This window comes from Nomascus leucogenys, chromosome X (genome assembly GCF_006542625.1).
Source record: "Nomascus leucogenys isolate Asia chromosome X, Asia_NLE_v1, whole genome shotgun sequence".
NCBI lineage: Eukaryota > Metazoa > Chordata > Mammalia > Primates > Hylobatidae > Nomascus > Nomascus leucogenys.
Window position 1 is genome coordinate 80,339,313 of NC_044406.1, and position 19,057 is coordinate 80,358,369.

Here is a 19,057-nt window from a genome sequence, read left to right on the forward strand (position 1 = left end):
AATTTACTTGTTTGTAGATGTTGCACTACAAAATGAGACATTTTAAAGACCAAGGATGCATATTCCTATGAGATTGTTTTGAAGTTTTTATATATAATTATATTTAATGAAGTGACCAGTTACAATTTCCATGGTTTCATATAGTCTTTATGTTGTTTTTATTGCATTTTCAAAACGTCACTTTTATATTTGTCATTTTTTTTCTTCAGGAATGAATCATGGAACTGTATATTTTCCTGGCCATTTCTTTTTTTATAATATGAATTTTAAAAATAAATAATGCAACCCTTTAAAAAACATTTACCAAATTTTAAATTTCTGAAGACTATTTTCAATTGAATTATGTATAACTCACATTTTATCTTTTCCACCACAGAATACTGCTTCAAGTTTCCTCAGTACAAGTTTGTTATCTTAACGTTTCTCTTTTATCCAAAGACGATTTATCCATTGTCTCCCAGAGAGTGCTCACTCTTTGTCTCCAGATATTTGCACTTAGCATAGTAATAGTCAGGAGGACCTTTATCAGTACTTTAGAATATCAGTGAAAAGTCTGTTTTTTTTCCTCCTAACAAATGAACATTAGAAGTGGAAGCTTCACAATATGCTACATTTCTGGTATGACAATTGATTATATTTGTTTGCAGAATGATTCTTCTGGAACGTGAGCTTTTTGTTGGTTCAGTTGAAAATAATAGAAAGATCCTCTGGATCTGAGATGTGTTCAAGTGTAATAAGCAACATTTAACAAATGTTACACCGTTGCCATTTAACAAATGTCTTTGGAATTCAATTGAGCCAGGTTTTAAAATGATAATCCATATCACCATGTGTGAAATGTAATTCAGATCTTGTTTATCCATATTTAAATTGTGTATAAAATTTATGAAAATGTCCAAAGGCTTATCAAATTGAATTATTAATTACTATCTTGAAATTATTGGTGTCAAATAAATCAGTGATTTTTGTTGATATTATATGAATATATGGATAAGCAAACTTAGATGTGATTTCTTCATAATACATTGGCATGGCAAAATTTTTAAAATGTGCAATTAAACAATGAAAATTTATCCTAAATATTTGGGATTATTAAATATAAAATTAAACATGCAGATTGTTAAGGGTTTACCTCACTTACTTTTTAATCATTCCATTCATTTATATATGTGTGTATATTATATATATATATATTTTTTTTTTTTTTTTTTTTTTGAGATGGAGTCTTGCTCAGTTGCCCAGGCTGGAGTGCAGTGGCACGATCTCAGCTCACTGCAAGCTCCACCTCCTGGGTTCATGCCATTCTCCTGCCTCAGCCTCCCGAGTAGCTAGGACTACAGGCGCCCACCACCAAGCCCGGCTAATTTTTTTTTGTAGTTGTTTGTAGAGATGGGGTTTCACCATGTTAGCCAGGATGGTCTTGATCTCCTGACCTCATGATCCACCCACCTCAGCCTCCCAAAGCGCTGGGATTACAGGCGTGAGCCACTGAACCCGGACCATTCATTTATATTTTTAAGAATTAGTTTATGTTTATATGTATTTTCAATTATTACATTAAAAATATCTGCTAGTAGTATCTAAAGATTATTGCATATTTAAAGTGTTTACCTGTTTACATGACTTTTAATATGTTTTTGTTTTTTGTTTCTTTGTTTGTTTTTGAGATGGAGTCTCGCTCTGTCACCCAGGCTGGAGTGCAGTGGCACAATCCCGGCTCACTGCAATCTCCGCCTCCCCGGTTCAAGCAGTTCCCTGCCACAGCCTCCCGAGTAGCTGGGATTACAGGAACCTACCACCACGCCCGGCTAATTTTTGTATTTTTAGTAGAGACAGGGTTTCACCATCTTGGCCAGGCTGGTCTCGAACTCCTGACCTTGTGATCCACCCTCCTCGGCCTCCCAGAGTGCTGGGATTATAGGCGTGAGCCACTGCACCCGGCCTTGTTTTGTTTGTTAAAGGCAATTTTTTTTAAATATCCTGAGAAGGAAATTAAGAAATATTGATGTGCTTAGACTTTTGAAAAGCATCGTGCATATGTGAATGCATGTGCATGTGTGTGTGTGTATTCTTCCTACCATCGAGATATCTTCTTTTTGCCCTTCTTTCCCCTATTAGGTCTGAGATCATATTTGTAAATGTATATATCACAATATATTTCGCTGTTATTTGGATCAGAGAAAACTCTATTTCATAAAATGTACCACAAACTGACATGTCAAACTTGTTTTAAAAAATCAATTGCGGGATGAGAAACTGTCTTTAATTTGAATTTATCCCGTCTCTTATGACCAGTTTCCAACTTAGAGTTTACCCTCTTAACATCGAATTACTTGTGTTATTTTCTCAAAGTGATGTAATTATTTTGCTTTTGCTTCATTACCGCAACAAAATTTAAATTGATTCATAAATAAGCAATTTTAGAGGAGCATGAAAACTAACAAAATTTAACAAACACACTGAAGAGATTTGATGATTTGCATTTTCACGAAGCTATTGAACAAAAAAAATATCCAGCAGCACTAATATACAGCAAATTCATCTTTCAACAATAAGGCTAAATTAATTCTTTTTGCCATATGTCTATTAGGATTTTAAGCTGCCTGGTTGTCTGTGATCACTAAGTGAAGGTGAAGTCTAGATTAATAAAACATATTTCAAAGGCTGATGTCAAAACAGAAGCAAATGTTCAGAGTGCGCTACTCTTTAGGTAAAATAGATAGCACTTGATTCTTCCTCTTTTCAGTATCACTTTTTGCAAAAATAAATAAATAAATAAATAAATACTGTACTTATTTGTGACAATAACTTAATGTTCCATTATGTTTAATTTAACATTCTTTAAATTTAAACATTATTAGCTAATGGCAGTTTTCAAAGTACCACCAGTTCTAACTCCTGACCCTTATGTCAGTTACTAATGAGTCACTTGTGATTTACATTAAGATTTGGAAACATGTTCAAAATATTTTTTAAAAACAGATAATTTTCTATCTGTTTTTAAATATTCTATATAATTGCTAGGTATAGTTATATTCTATATAATTGCTATATAGGAAATATATTCTATATAATTGCTATATAGGAAATATATTCTATATAATTGCTATATAGGAAATATATTCTATATAATTGCTATATAGGAAATAGTCTATATATATAGAATATATATATATAGAATATATATAGGAAATATATTCTATATAATTGCTATATAGGAAATATTCTATATAATTGCTAGGTGCAGTTATATAGATTCTATGTGTTAGTTACTTACTGAAGAATTGTCAAGGTGTTAAGTGGAAAGGACAGAAAGGTATCATTTTGAAATTTAATAGGAACTTCAGAGAGCTAGAGACAACACTACTCTTAAAATTGTAAAATATGACCTACTGTATCTTGTAGGATATAATATTTTCAATTTGTATATCTTAAATAAACCATTGAATGCACTTCGGAAATCAGAACTTTTGGAAGGCTCATTGCATTTAACATTAATTGAACTCAGTATCGGACCTAGAGTCATTATACTAATTTGGGACTATTTATTATGAATGAAGGTGCCCCAACACTGCAGTTTATAGAGCTCTTAAGCACAAATCTCTTTTAGCAATATTTTTTCTTCAGTGCCATGAGATTCATAGCTCTGATTTTAACAGTCCTATGATCCAACTTGTCTTCATTGTAAATAAAAGCAAAATTTTGTATTATGAAGGCCGTACCAAGCAATAATCAATTCTTATTAAATAGAAAATATGTGATTCCTTTATTCACACATGCATATAATCTGAAAAAAAATTTTTACTGATTTTATTTTAATCCTTATAGTATCATGCAATTGTCTTAGTTTTTCTTCAGAACAGCATCACTCTAGTATGATCAAATTATCCACAGATAATTTCATATCTGTGAAGCTCCCCCATCCCACATTTTTTCATTATATTATACCATGGCCATCTCTGTGTTAATAACGTCATAACTAGATCATATGTATCGTTTATCAAAATCATTCTAGTAATAGCAACTAATTAAAGTGAATTAAAAGTGAACTGATTAAACTGTGTAGTTAATAGATGTAGTGGCTTGAAAATATAAAATTATATATATCCAAAGACAATTCATCAATTTTGCCAAGTAAAAGTGAATATATTCATGTTTCAGAATTAGTCTTTTATTTTTAAGATAATCCTATGACTTTTGAATGTTATAGAATTTAATTATTCAACAGATAACAAATTGTAATCGTGATTTCTCTGATCAACGCAATGTATTTTTGATCTACAGAGAGAGTATACGAGCAATAAAAATCCCAGAAATGTTGCCCATGATGATTTCAAATGCCTTAGGATGATTAATATTATAAATTTAGAAAGATATTTTTGCATAGATTTATTTTTGATTTTTAGGAAAAGTAATGATTTCAGTTTGAGAGTTTTTATTTCATAGTTTCACTGTAAGTTGTCTTGTTTAATGGTCCTTTAATGAGTGTCAGGGTAAGAGATGTGATTAAATATAATATTGTGGCAAAAGGAGATGTCTACAGAATAAAAATTATGAAATAATCATATTCTAAAATTTTTCTAATTAGGGTGCAGTCTGACATCTTTAGAATTTCATTAATATGATCATTCATATTAAAATGCCAAAAAAATAGTCTATTATAAACATATTTAGAAAACTTAATCAGTATTCCCAGTTTTCTCTCATACATACATATAAATATATATATGTTTCTGAAATTGTCAAAGAACCGTGTCTTAATCTGCTCAGGGTGCTAGAACAAAATGCTATTAACTAGGTGGCTTATAAACAACATAAATTTATTTCTCAGCGTTCTGGAGGCTAAGAAGTCCTAGATCAAGCTGTTGGCAAATTCAGTGTCTGGTGAAGGCTCACTTCCTGGTTCATAGACAAGGAGGCATCTTTTCACTGTGTACTCACATGGCAGAAAGGGTAAGAGATCTTTGAAGTCACTTATATTAGGGCACTAATCTGATTTATAAGGGATCTGCCCTCGTGACCTAAGCACCTCCCAAAGGCCAACTTCCAGATGCCATCACATTAGTGATTATGTTTTAACATATGAATTTTAGGGTGACACAAACATTCACTCTATGGTAGACCATGTGGCTTAAATAATCTGAATCTTACTTCAGACCTACTAAAACAGAACAGAATATTTGAATGTTGAAACCCAGGAATTTGTGACGGCAGTCGCGGCTGTCTGGAGTGGCCACTGCCATGACACCAGCTGCAGTGGGGGAGGCGTGACCAGGGTTGCATGCTCCATGGAGCCTGTGGGAACCAGGAACAGGCGGGAGCCCCGCCTCCTTCTGAATTGGAGGGGTGAGAGCCTCGCCCTCCCAGGTGCAGTTGCAGGGGCCCAGCTGGGACTGCTGCCCCAGGCATCCTGTGCTCTTGGGGACCCAGGAAGCCCTCCTGCCCCAGCAGGCTTGAAAGAGCCTGCTCCTGCTGCTTGGCCTCTCAGCTCTCCAGCTGCCCACTCCAATTTTGGAGCAAAGTTGAGGTCAAGCCTGGGCATTGTGGCAACCTGGTGGGATATGTGTGAGCTTTTGGCGGTGCTGACATGCCCATGGCTGCCTCAGCCCCCTCCAGACTTTGACCACCCACAAACAAGGGAGGGAAGCAGAGGGAGTGCTGAGGGCAGCTGGGCATGGGCCTGAAGGTGCCCTTTGGCATGAACAGCCTGGGTGCCATAGATGACATGATTGATAGTGGGTGCCATGGATGACATAATTGATAGCGTCAGGAGGCATAGAGGCTTCTGCTCAGAAAAGGGCATGTCCCTGGTGAAGTCCCACCTTCCAGTCAGAGAAGGCCTGAAGCCTGGGGGACCGTTGGCCAGTTCCTCAGACCAGAGTGAGAATGTGTGCTTTTTCTGGCCTGCCTATGGCTGTCCATGGACCAATCAGCATGGACTTCCTCCCGTCTCAAGCCCATAAAAACTCCAGGACTCAGTGAGAATTGGGCAAACGACAGATGACCTAACTGCTGTTAGGAGCTACCCACTCCGTGTCTTCTGAGAGGTGCGCTGTCACTCAACAAAGCATCTCTTCACTTTGCTCCCACTCCAGTTGTCTGCATACCTCATTCTTCCTGGACACAGGACTCAGGACCCACCAAATGGCAGGACTGAAAGAGCTGTAACACAAACAGGGCTGAAACACTACCCCCCCGCCACCCCAACTTGCCACGTTGGGGGTGATGAGGATAGAAGAGAGAAGAAGAGAAGAGCTGTGCCCTTTGGGGAGCCTGGACCTAGGAGCTCCCTGAGCCAGGGCTGTGACACCCTTTCTGGGGCTCTGTGATTCCTGGCATCTCCAAGCTTCCAGGTGCCACCATGTTCCCTGGTGCCCAATTCACTTGCAGTACACTTGGTTCAGCTGCAGCCTTGCAGGGATCCAGTGCCCACACCAGCACCTGGAGCTGCCCACCTCACTACAGCCAGTGTACCTGGTTATGCGCAGTGGCCAGAACTTGTGCTTGCTCACTCACACACCCCTCTCCTCCCTGCATCTGACTTGCCTTTGGCAGGCATGGGATCCGGGCTGGTAGTGAGACCTGAGCGCAGCCTGCCAAGCCAAGTGGGTGGAATAAGCCCAGTAGGCCCGAGAAAAACTCAAGCAAAGGCACCATCGGCCACAGAGGTTTCTGTCTGCTGAAGCAACACCCCAAAGATCTTGTGACACTTGCATGATTAGCAAATTAACTAGGTGATTTCTACGTAGCTGATGTTTTGAAAGCCACTTGATAGCTACTGGTTGCAGTAGCTAGCTATCAATTTTATCCAAATTTGCATGCCCTTATCTAATTCCCAAATGTTATGAAAGGCAACAAAAGTAGTGTTACAAAAGGTCCAAATAATATATTGGAGGTAAATATATAAGATTGATTTATGGGTTTTAGAGTTGGAGACTATATCTTTCTACTAGTTTGTATTCCCATCCTCAATTTAGAAATAATTAAGAAGTATATGTGTATACCTTTTTATGAAAAATGAAAAGGACAGTGCCATATCAATTTACTCCTGGGACCATAGCATAATGATCTTTTTTTTTTTTTAATTCTTTAATTTGTCAGTCACTTTGAGGTTATTTTTAATACCGTGTGTGTGTATGTGTATATGTGCGTGTGGAGTATGTGGGTGTGGTAGACAGTATATAGAGATATTTTTGTTTGTATGGAAAATAAGTAGAGGGGAGTCTGCTTTTAGAAGAAATACACCTCTGTAGAGAGATCCACAAGTAAAAGACTACAGCAACACTACAGATATTAGTTGGTTACAATTCCTCCCCACAACTCCACCCACAACTATATTTACCACAACATTGCTTGCTACTATCTTCCACACTGGTGAATATTATTACTGGAAGATGTAACTATTTTAATTTATTATTTGATTGTCTATGATGATTATAGAACTTCAATTTTTTTTAAATGTAAGATAAGTTCAAAGGAAACATTGGTCTATTCATCTCATATTAATTTCCAGGAAGTGACACATATTACAAAGCAGCATTGTTTTCCATGTGCTAATGAACACCAGGTAAAAAAGATGAAATAAACATATTTCATATACACCAGAATGGATCTAAAACAAACATGTTACCACTATCCATAAACTCAACACACTAACGAAATTGCTAGCATACTAGCCGATGTGTACATTCTCCAACTTTATTAGGAATACATTCTAATAATTATTATTTAAAAACTGATATTTATTCACCATCATAAATTTTTGTTGCATTTTTTACTAACATTAAACAAGAAATATTTTGATCCAAGCGTTTAGGCAATTAATGACAATGCCAGGTTTTTCCTCTTTCGTTGTATGCTACGAAATTATTCCAACATCTAATCCAAGTCAGAAACCATCTGTTGCTTGAACGACATTTGGTTTGTTTAAAATGTATCAATTAAACAGACATGTTGTGTAACTATGGCACAGGGAGAATTATTTTGCAAATATAAAAGAGTGACACCAGAGACAAAGCAGTGTTCAAACCAAACTTGTGGCTTATTTTATGGAAACATTTTCAAATAACAACTAGAAAAACTTAACTATTGACTAATATTCTTAAAAATAAAATGATTATTTGGATCATATGTGATCCATGGTTCCATCATCTCCCAAGTCTATTTCATCACTGACAATGGAGTAAGTAGTTTAGGTTTTCTTGTTAATTATGCTAGTAGACTACAGGGACAAAAATGAAAAGGGTTAATAGGATAGTAAAAGTTCTGAAAACCATAACAAATTAGGATGGGAATTATAGCCTGGAATAGGAAGACTTATACATGAGTCTTAACTATCTTCAAACACAGGAGAGCTTGTCATGTAGAAGAATAATCACACATATTTTATGCAGCTAAAGGCAGATCTAAAGAAAATTGGTGGGAACTTCTCCTTCTGTCAATGTTTTCATTTCTAGCAGCTACCAACCCTCCTAATACTCACTGTGAGCTGGAGACACAGATATCCAAGGTTGTTAAAATTAAAAGTAAAAGCAGAGTATGGTAGATATGATTCTGAAAACAAACTTTGTGATAAATACTTTAGGAATTTACATGCCTTTATTCCCCCACTTACTTCCTGATATGAGGTTCTTTTAGGATAGCTTAGGCTATCGAATAACTATTGGATAGTCAAGGTGCTTTGGTAATTCATAAGTTTAAATGTAAGTCACTAAATATGGATGTGGTTAGTACCAAAAACAATGTAGATATTTCTACTATTCTTTTTTTGACTGATAATTAGGCTTTTCATTGAAACCATTGTCTATTTCAGTTTTAATATTTGGTTTTAGTATTACTTAATGGCTTTTTTGACACATGCCAGTTTCAAAGCTTGTTGTTTCAATTCTGTCGTATTTTAAATGTTAGTCAAAGAATTATAGTTTCTCAAACATTCACAATATTGCTATTTCATTTGCAAAGTTCACACAACTGCAGTAATAGCCAATTTAACAATTTATAAGCAATAATATTCCTGAAAGAAGAAGCTTCATCTTGCATGTCTACAAATAGATTATTTCCATTCTGATTGAGCTGAAATGAATTGTGATTCAAGGAAAGAAGGAAAGTTGCTTGCTTATAATGCCATGTAGTCTTCTAATCAGCAAAAAATATGTCTGACTGTGCCACACACACACACAACTTATACCATGAAAAATGTAATGGCAGAATAGTCAGAGCTAGGAGGTCACCTGATTCTGGTACAATGTAGCTTCATAAAAAGCCTCCAGCACATGCTGGTGATGTATTATGGTACTTAAAAAAAAATAGCCATGAAGGGTAAAACTCCCAGAAACATGAGAAATGAGACTATTCAAATTTTATGAAATGGAGCAGTGAGGCCAGGAGCAGTGGCTCACGCCTGTAATCCCAGCACTCTGGGAGGCTGAAGCGAGTGGATCACAAGGTTAGGAGTTCGAGACCAGCCTGGCCAATATGGTGAAACCCTGTCTCTGCTAAAAATACAAAAATTAGCCAGGTGTGGTGGCAGGTGCCTGTAGTCCCAACTACTCGGGAGGCTGAGGCAGGAGAATTGCTTGAACCTGGGAGGCAGAGGTTGCAGTAGGCTGAGACTGCACCACTGCACTCCAGCCTGGGCGACAGAGCAAGACTCCATCTCGAAAAAAGAAAAAAAAAAAAAAGAAAGAAAATAAAAGAAAAAAATGAAGCAGTGAAAACACAATTAGGCCAACAGGTCAACTGATCCATCCTGCAAAATGACTTGAGTTGGTAAAGTAGAAAGTTTTATGACTACAAATTTCAGGGCCAAGTAGTAAAGGCCTGCTACAAAATAAAAAGGCCTGATATGTAATCTGTGAGATTTACACTGCAAATTATGATCTTCACATGGGATGTGCATGCTGGCCATATAATGCACGTGAAAATCTTTAGTTTCTAACCAGGCTATTTGCACATTTTACTTTATGATATATTGAGTAAATATAAATCATTTGGCTAAGAGACAGTACCTATGGAAAAAAATGCAGAAATCCTCTGACATTCAGAATGAGGTTGTTTACTATTATAAAATGTGGGAACTTGGAAACTTAAAGTATTCTTAATAGTTTGAAATTCAAAGTGTTTTATACATAAATCAAAAACAAACTTGCATATGGTAATCTTTAGAAAGTAATGACCCTACTTATGATTACTCTTTCTAATCAGAGTTACTGGTGATGACAGTGAATCCAAAGGAAGATTGGGTTAGAGTGTATTAGATTTGGACTCATGGCGTGTGCAAGGTTGTATAAGTAATTCTAATGAGCCTTCTCTAACATGATACTCAAGTATTCTATAATTAGAATCACAGGGTCACCTATCTGCATGCAGCCTCTTTGGTGCCAGATTAACCTGTCCAAAATGCCACTTACATCATGTTATGAAATGTAAAAATATTTACCTGATAATTAGTATGACATGATGCCTTCATGAGGTTTAATGGACACAAGAATGCTGGGGATTTGATGTTTTGCCTGTAAATGATTTATGTGAATGACACCAATATAATTTCTGGGTATCGTTGTGTTCTGGAATTTTGATTCATTTGAGCTAAAATGAGGTGTGTAGATTTTAGGGAGAGGCATTCTGTGCTATTTCTCTCTGCTACTGGCAGAAAATAACTAGTTTTTCAGGGCAAATATTTATTCATGAAAACGCCAGGATTTATTTCCATCCCATAAAGTCACTATTCCAGTCAATAGATTAGTTTTAATTTCTGTGTCACAACTTCTCTGCAGGGCTACAGACAGAAATTTGTCATGAACAAATTATGACATGAATATTAATGTAGTAGCCCTTTTATACTGCACAATAATTATTTTTAACCAGCTTTTCCATATTGACAAAATTAGCCTTCCAGATCAGAGGTCTTCAAACCATGGCCTTTAGAGCCAAATGATGAAGAAGTTCAAGCAAAACATTATATTTAATAATACATAAAAGTATCTAAATTTTAAATTTTAATGTCTGTAAGTACAGTTTTATCGGAACACAGGCAGGCCCATTCAGTTTCATATTGTCTATGGCTGTTTTTACACTACAACATTAGGGTTAAGTAGTTGAGACAGAGACCGTATCATATGGCCCACAAAGCCTAAAATACTTACTATCTAATTCTTTACAGAAAAAGTTTGCTGACCCTTCAGTTTAATGGTTATAAGAGGGGTCCTAGAGGATGATTAGTTTATCATTTTTAAAACTGTAGATAAATGTTGTGGGTTTTTTTTAATTATACTTAAGTTTTGGGACACGTGCAGAATGTGCATTTTTTTTACATAAGTATACACATGCCATGGTGGTTTGCTGCGTCCATCAACCCATCATCTACATTAGGTATTTCTCCTAATGCTATCCCTCCCCTAGCCCCACACCCTCCAACAGGCCCCACTGTGTGATGTTTCCCTCCCTGTGTCCATGTGTTCTCATTGTTCAACTCCCACTTAAGAGTGACAACATGCAGTGTTTGGTTTTCTGTTCCTGTGTTAGTTTGCTGAGAATGATGGTTTCCAGCTTCATCCATGTTCCTGCAAAGGAAATGAACTCATCTTTTTTTATGGCTGCATAGTATTCCATGGTGTATATGTGCCACATTTTCTTAATCCAGTCTATCATTGATGGGCATTTGGGTTGGTTCCAAGTCTTTGCTATTGTGAACAGTGCCGCAATAAATGTACATGTGCATGAGTCTTTATAGTAGAATGATTTATAATCCTTTGGGTGTATACCCAGAAACGGGATCGCTGGGTCAAAGTAGGTTGTAGCTCACTCTGATGATAGTTGCTTTAAATGTTGTGAATTTTTTATATATTAGGAATTTCTACATAGATCTAACAAGCTATTGACAATGTTTTAGTTAGTTTATTTACAAGAATGCAAATGTAACCACCCAGTGGGTTCACCTTGCCCACTGCCTAGACAGAGCCGATTTATCAAGACAGGGGGATTGCAATAGAGAAGGAGTCATTCATGTAGAGTTGGCTGTGTGGGAGTCCAGAGTTTTATTATTACTCAAATAAGTCTCCCTGAGCATTTGGGGAGCAGAGTTTTTAAGGACAACTTGGTGGGTGGGGGGAAGCCAGTGAGCCAGGAGTGCTGATTGGTCAGGGGTGAAATCGTAGAGATTCAAAGCTGTCTTCTTGGGCTGAGTTAGTTCCTGGGTGGGGGCCACAAGATCAGATAAGCCAGTTTATCGATCTGGGTGGTGCCAGCTGGTCCATCAAGTGCAGGATCTGCAAAATATCTCAAGCACTGATCTGAGGAGCAGTTTAGGGAGGGTCAGAATCTTGTAGCCTCCAGCTGCATGACTCCTAAACCAAAATTTCTAATCTTGTGGCTAATGTTAATCTTACAAAGGCAGTCTAGTCCCCAGGCAAGAAAGAGGTCAGCTTTGGGAAAGGGCTGTTAGTGTATTTGTTTTAAACTATAAACTAAGTTTCTCCCAAAGTTAGTTCAGCCTATTCCCAGGAATGGACAAGGACAGCTTGGAGGTTAGAAGCAAGATGGAGTTGGCTAGGTTAGATACCTTTCACTGTCTCAGTCATAATTTTGCAAAGGCGGTTTCACAAGGGCTTATTTAGTACTCTGAGACTTTACAGTTGAAGCAGCTAAACTTTTTATAAACTTTTATGAAACTCTGCTTTTGAAGAATACAGCATTGATGATTATTTCAGTAGCTCCCTACTAAATATCTTTGGTACTAATAAATAATAGATGACTGACAGGCTAGGTAATCCATGTATTTTAATGTCCTGTAATTCAGGGTAGCATTCGGACTATGTCTGTATAGAGGTGATCAGAAGACGACCTGAAGCTTTTATTTTCCTCTTTTCACTGTGGGTTCTAGATACAAAGACAAACAGAAAAAGGGATATTGACTAGGCAAAAGCATACAAAAAGATATTTCAGTTACATTATTTCCCTGATAAATGCTTTAAATCTTAGAAGGTACAGTGTGGTTTAATCAGATAATACAGTCAATCTCACTCTTCACAGCTTCCACACAACCTAATACTCATCCCCCAAAAAACTAAAACCAAGGCTGGGTGAGGTGGATCATGCCTGTAATCCTAGCACTTTCGGAGGCCTAGGTGGGTGGATTGCTTGAGCTCAAGGTTCGAGACCAGCCTGGGCAACATGGTGAACCCCCAGCTCTACAAAAAATACAAAAAATTAGCTTGGCGTGGTGGTGCGCACCTATGGTTCCATTTACTTGGGAGGCTGAGATGGGAGGGTCGCTTGAGCCTGGGAGGTAGAGGTTGCAGTGAGCCAAGATTGTGCCATTGCATTCCAACCTGGATGACAGAATGAGACCCTGTCTAAAACAAAACAAAACAAAACAAAACAAACAACAACAAAAACCCCTGCCTTCTGAACTCCTCAATATTACTTAGTTCCAGCAAGCTTTTCTGTTATTCAGTTTATTTTCTGCTCATACTAATTCTGCTAAGAGTTACCTTAACCAACACCACCTGCTACTCCCTCTGACAGGCCCAAAGGAATCCTGTCTGGCTGTTACACTTACATGTAGAAAATCAGCAGACTATTTCTCATTAGAAGAAGTAATTTTATGATCAGAAACATATTCCTTAAGATATATTATATTACATATTACATGCATTAGTCATTTTCTCATATTTTATTGAGACTTTAATATAAAAAATAATGGCTAAAAATTAAAGAAGATTCAAGTGAGCTACTTAAATATTATATGCATCTATTATATTTTCATATATCTTCCGATAAGTTTGAAGTATGATATTCAAATCTTTTCATAGCTCCATCTGAAGAAATGGCTGACTGTTAGACCTGAATTTGTGAAAACATATGCATTCTGTTATGAAAATGCCTAGGACGTAAATTCTTGTGATCTTTGATGTATGAAAATCTCTTAAATAAATTATACCTAATTTGAAGCTTTCATGATGCCAGTAGTTTAGTGCTCTGGTTGATCTATTGTTACATAGCAAACCATCAGTAATCTTTGGGGACATAAAAATCAATAGTCCTTCTTAATTTTTAGGTCAGGAATTTAGGTAGTGTACAGCAGATATAGCTATTTGTGCTCCACAATGACTGTTGCCTTAAGTAGGGGGTGCTCAAATATCTGAAGATGGTTAGGATGACTCCAATAAGGCCACCAGCTGGAATGTTCATAATGGGTTCTTCATGTACATATCTGGCGCCTGAACTTGAGTGGCTGGAACAGTGGGGCCTCTCTCGGCATTGTAGTCTCTTTTTATACAGTCTTTCCACGCAGCTAGCTTGAGCTTCCCCACAGTATGGCATGCTCCCAGTACTCAAACTACTTTCAATGCAGCTGTTATTTTCCATGGTGAGTTTTCCAAGGGTGCAAAGCAGAAGCTACAAGGTTTGATTACAGAGTCTGTGCAGATTCAATGTGGTCTCAGGCTACTTGAAAGTCTGAATATCAAAAGGTGATGTCCATTGGGGAGCCTATTTTTGGAGACTACTACATTTAGCATAGCAATGCTGCAAACAAAAATGCTGCTACAAGATCTGGTGAAGATGTTACAAACTTCTTTCGGAAACCAAATGTTTCATCTTTATATTTTTATTTGTATATATATTTTTATATTCTGCTAGGAATACCATTTATGATGATAACTATAATTTTTTTATAATTACCATTAACTGTTATCCATATTATGTAATTATTTTTTTCTTAGAAAGTGAAATCAATTTAAATAAATTCCAATTCAAAATTTTGTCCCTAAGATTCTTCTAAAAGATGATGTACTTTTAGTTTTCTAAGCCTACATGATTGAATAAATTTGTGTTATTATTTACAGTTTCAGCTCACTAGCAACTTACAGATACAGCAAAAAAGTATGGTTATATTTATCCACACTTATTATTCAAAAAGTAAATTATTGCCAAATAATACCTAAATAAATACATGTTAAAATTATGATTGGAATTTCCAGTTTGCTCAAATATGCTGTAAAGCTGACTGTCTCTTGCTTTAGAGCAAGTTAACTTTCATTCTGCATCTGGCTGTGCCTTGTTTCGCAACATAATGGAAGCAACACTGCCTTCAGGTGAAGAGGGTTTGAACACAGAATTACGTGTTCACAAAAGCCTGAAATTGTTCACAACTCAAGATAATGTTAATGTGTCTTCACCAGATAGCCGAAATAATGCATTTTCTAAATTGCAGCATTAAGCAATTATTCAGATCATATCTGAAACCCTGTAATTTTCATTCTCCCTTTCAGTCCCAGCGGCGTGTCACATTTCACCTGCCAGAAGGCTCTCAGGAAAGCGGCAGTGATGGTGGACTGGGCGACCATGATGCAGGCAGCCTTACCAGCACATCCCATGGCCTGCCCCTTGGCTATCCTAAGGAGGAGTACTTTGATCGTGCCACACCCAACAATCGCACTGAAGGGGATGGCAACTCCGATCCTGAATCAAGTAAGTGATACCTCTCTGGTTCCTCAATATAAACGGGCTTACTGTGTTTGCAACTCAAGCTATCATAGCCATAATAACATGGGCTAATTCATTATGTTATGGTGAAGAGTGACACATTTTTGAAAGGTAAACATACAGAATTAGATGGATGGCATGTATAAGGCAGTTTATAATAGTTTAAATGTATGATCATAACTACTCTGAATGAAATTTATTATAGTGACTTTGTTAAGGCATAGATAGAATTTTCCATTTATGTACACCTGTATATTTATTTGTATATAAACAGCCAATTTATTTTATTTTATTCATTTACTTGTGAAGGTGTAAATTTTTTCTTATATATAAAAATTATTTTCTAGATTTTATTTTTATTTTTAGTAGAGATAAAAACCATTGACAGTTATTTTCTTTCTGAGGAAATAAGAGATCCTGACTGCAATGTAGGAGAGGGCATCTGAGGTTTTCAGTAATATACTGAAATCACACACGTGTACCATGTTACTGTTTAGAAAGATATTCACATTTGGTCTTCAGACAGAAGGCACAAAATCTGTGTTTTTCAGATTCCAAAGATGTTGAAGTCTTTAAAAGGATCATAGAGTTGATATTAAATAAAACTTCATTAAATGTATTATCTTGAACGTGTAGCGAACAACCTTGCTGATTTATAATTTCAGGAAATACAAAATTTGATAAGATATATATTTCTCAGAAGAGTCTTGAAATTGCAAGAAGCTACAATTTGCTCCATTTATGTTATATACATAAAAGTATGTAGGTACAAAAAAGCATACAATATATGTGAGAGAAAAGTCATAGCCATAAACCAATATGAAAAAAATGGGCCAAATACCTGGCAAAAACATAAATAAGGTAATATAAACTGGACATTTTGAAAGGTTATTTTGAGCATTATGAATTGCAGGGATGTATAATTCAAATAAAGCTTCTAAGCTTTAGGACAAAATAGCTTCGCTATCACTGTATTTTAATCCTCTATTTTTGAAACTTCAAAAACTAGGGAAATGAATTGGCTAAACATTATGATATAATCTAAGGCTAAATATATGGAACCAATGACAACATAACATCAACTTTTTCTCTCTACAAATGTAGATGCTATATATTATAGGTATTTTTAATATAAAAATATTAGAGACTTTTGAGTCAGCAAGTTCAGACAGTCCTAAACATCTACTATCTCCATTTTCAATTTTATACTTGGAATAAATGATCAACATTTGTTCTAAAGATAAAAAATTCCCCTATACCTTGTGTCACTAAACTATCTTTAATTTACTTTGTTTAGCACAGCAAAATGACTCCTGGTAGAAATACATAGTTGTGATTATGTTTACTTGTGTAATGAACTAAGAGCCAATCTCTAATAAGAATATGATCATAAGTAACAAATACAGATTAAGCAAGGGTGCCACTGATCTTTTTTACTCCATAAATCATTGTTTTAGTTGTAGGTCTATCATGCCCTGCTAAATAAGAATATAGAAATGGAATAAGTATCATTTTTATAAACTAGAAAGAGTTGATTCATTTGTACGTGACATGTGTTACTAAGCCTCTTTCATAGAGGATTGCATAGCAACAATTAAAGAGTAAACTCAGAGTAAGCATCCACAGTGCACATCTCACCCTGAAATAAAATTCCAACTGAATGAGAGTCAAATGGAATACTGTTGATAATAATAGGATAATTGGTATGTGTTAGAAATAGTAAAACATTTAACATTAAATATAGCTTTATTAATCCTAATTATATCTAGAAATAAGTAGTTGTTTTAAAAAGTATTCAAATGCATAGTTCTTAACAGAAGCTGATCTTGTTTATAGTTAAGGATGTAAGTGCTAGCATCAATGTATTAGCTGACATACTTAGGGGCTTTTTTTTTTTAAAAAAAGGTGCTTTCTATTAGGAGCTAAACATTTCTCTCTTCTAATTATATTTACACTATTATCTTGAACATTAAATATCTTGTTCATAATTACAGGATGAAGGACTCACAAAATTTCATTAAAAACTTTAGTTGCTTAATCGATTTTATTTTAAAATTGAGATGTCTGTGGGCAATGATAATAGTAAAGCAAATTATATATTTTGCTGCTTATTATTTTAATAAACTTATGCAAAGGGTAGATATAATTAAAAATGAATGCTCATTTTCTACAAGTCTAACAATATTGCTAAGTGAATGTTTAAATGTTATTTTTTACTATGAATAATACTAACAAACTGCTCTTCTACTAAATGTGAAACCTCCCCCTAAATCATGTTCCAAGCAAATTTTGGTTAGGAGTTTTGTTTTGGGACAGTCAGAGACCTTACTAAAAGTGCAAGAAGCGCCATAATTTACTTGAAATGAAGTTCCATTGTCTTAATGTGTCACAGTAGTGAAATGTTTAACATAGTACGTGTGTGTGTGTGTGTGTGTGTTGTTTTAATTAAAAAGAAAAAACATAGCTGGTTAAAATTGGCCATAGCAAAGTAATCTCTTTAGGCTAATACTGATGGTAAGGTATTTTGATTCTTCAAAAAGCAAAGCTATAGCTCTGAAATAGTACCCAATAATGGGTTTTATGATATGGAGCAGATGCCAATAAACTGTGCAGTGTTTGTCAATAGCACCACTGATAGGAATGTAAAGTGTTAGAGGAAATAAATGCTGTCCTTAAGCAATGGAATTAATTTATGCAGTTCCCATTTCACATTTTGAAATGTATTACATCTTCAATCTGCTTTCTTTCTTGCTAGTGAATTGCCAAAAATAGCACATAGTTCTGCAAATCCTTTGTAAATTCACAAAACAGAAATAAATATGACATTTATGAATAAGGGTATTCTGTAAAATTTGCTAAAGGGATTTATTAATATTGCTTTAAAAATATAGCTCCCTGGTTGATAAAAATCTGCTGCTTAGATGAAGAAATCACACAATTCATAAGTCTTTTCCAAGACTATTAACTTTCCTTTTTAAAATAAAGAAAACAAACTCAAGCCAATTATTACTTTTTGAGGAGACAAATTCAATAAAATATCCTGTCTCATTCCATCTGAAGACTTTGTAATTTTTAAATTTTATAATTGCAATCTCTTTACTGTGGCCATTGGACTAAGGGTCACTTAATGCCATTCTATACAGTTCTGTCTTCCTTGGATGACAGCCTATATTCCAGACCTTTCCTCCTACCATAGCCTCATCAGATTATTTACAATGACCCCTGCTCTTTGAAGCTAGTTAATTTGTTAAAAAGCAAAAACAAAATAGAAACCCAATTCAAAAACAGCACTATTGATTGCTGCTGGGTTACTGTGGATACTGGAACAGATAATGTCTGCATTTTCAAAGGATTTTCTTGAGACACATTCATGGAGACACACGTGGCCCTGGTAAAGAACAAGTTGTGAGTCTCCTTTTGAGGATTTTACATATCCAGGTATAGTGTTAACTCAGAGATGTGAGGACAGTGAGATCCTCTTGGGACTACTGTAAACACATTAAACTATGTATGGCCCTATGTTCCTATCTACTTATTTTTAAGTAGTCTCAGGTAAAATATGATTTTTGAG

The 19,057-nt window shown here is 35.7% G+C and overlaps 1 protein-coding gene across 1 annotated transcript in view; it reads left to right on the top strand.

The window, feature by feature from the left end:
- The window catches only part of PCDH11X (protocadherin 11 X-linked), a 787,481-nt gene that overhangs the window by 545,346 nt on the left and 223,078 nt on the right, over positions 1–19,057 (top strand). Inside the window, exon 8 of the mRNA XM_030807651.1 lies at positions 15,273–15,471. Coding sequence (XP_030663511.1) covers positions 15,273–15,471 — 199 coding nt within the window. The remainder of the gene's footprint in view (positions 1–15,272; positions 15,472–19,057) is intronic.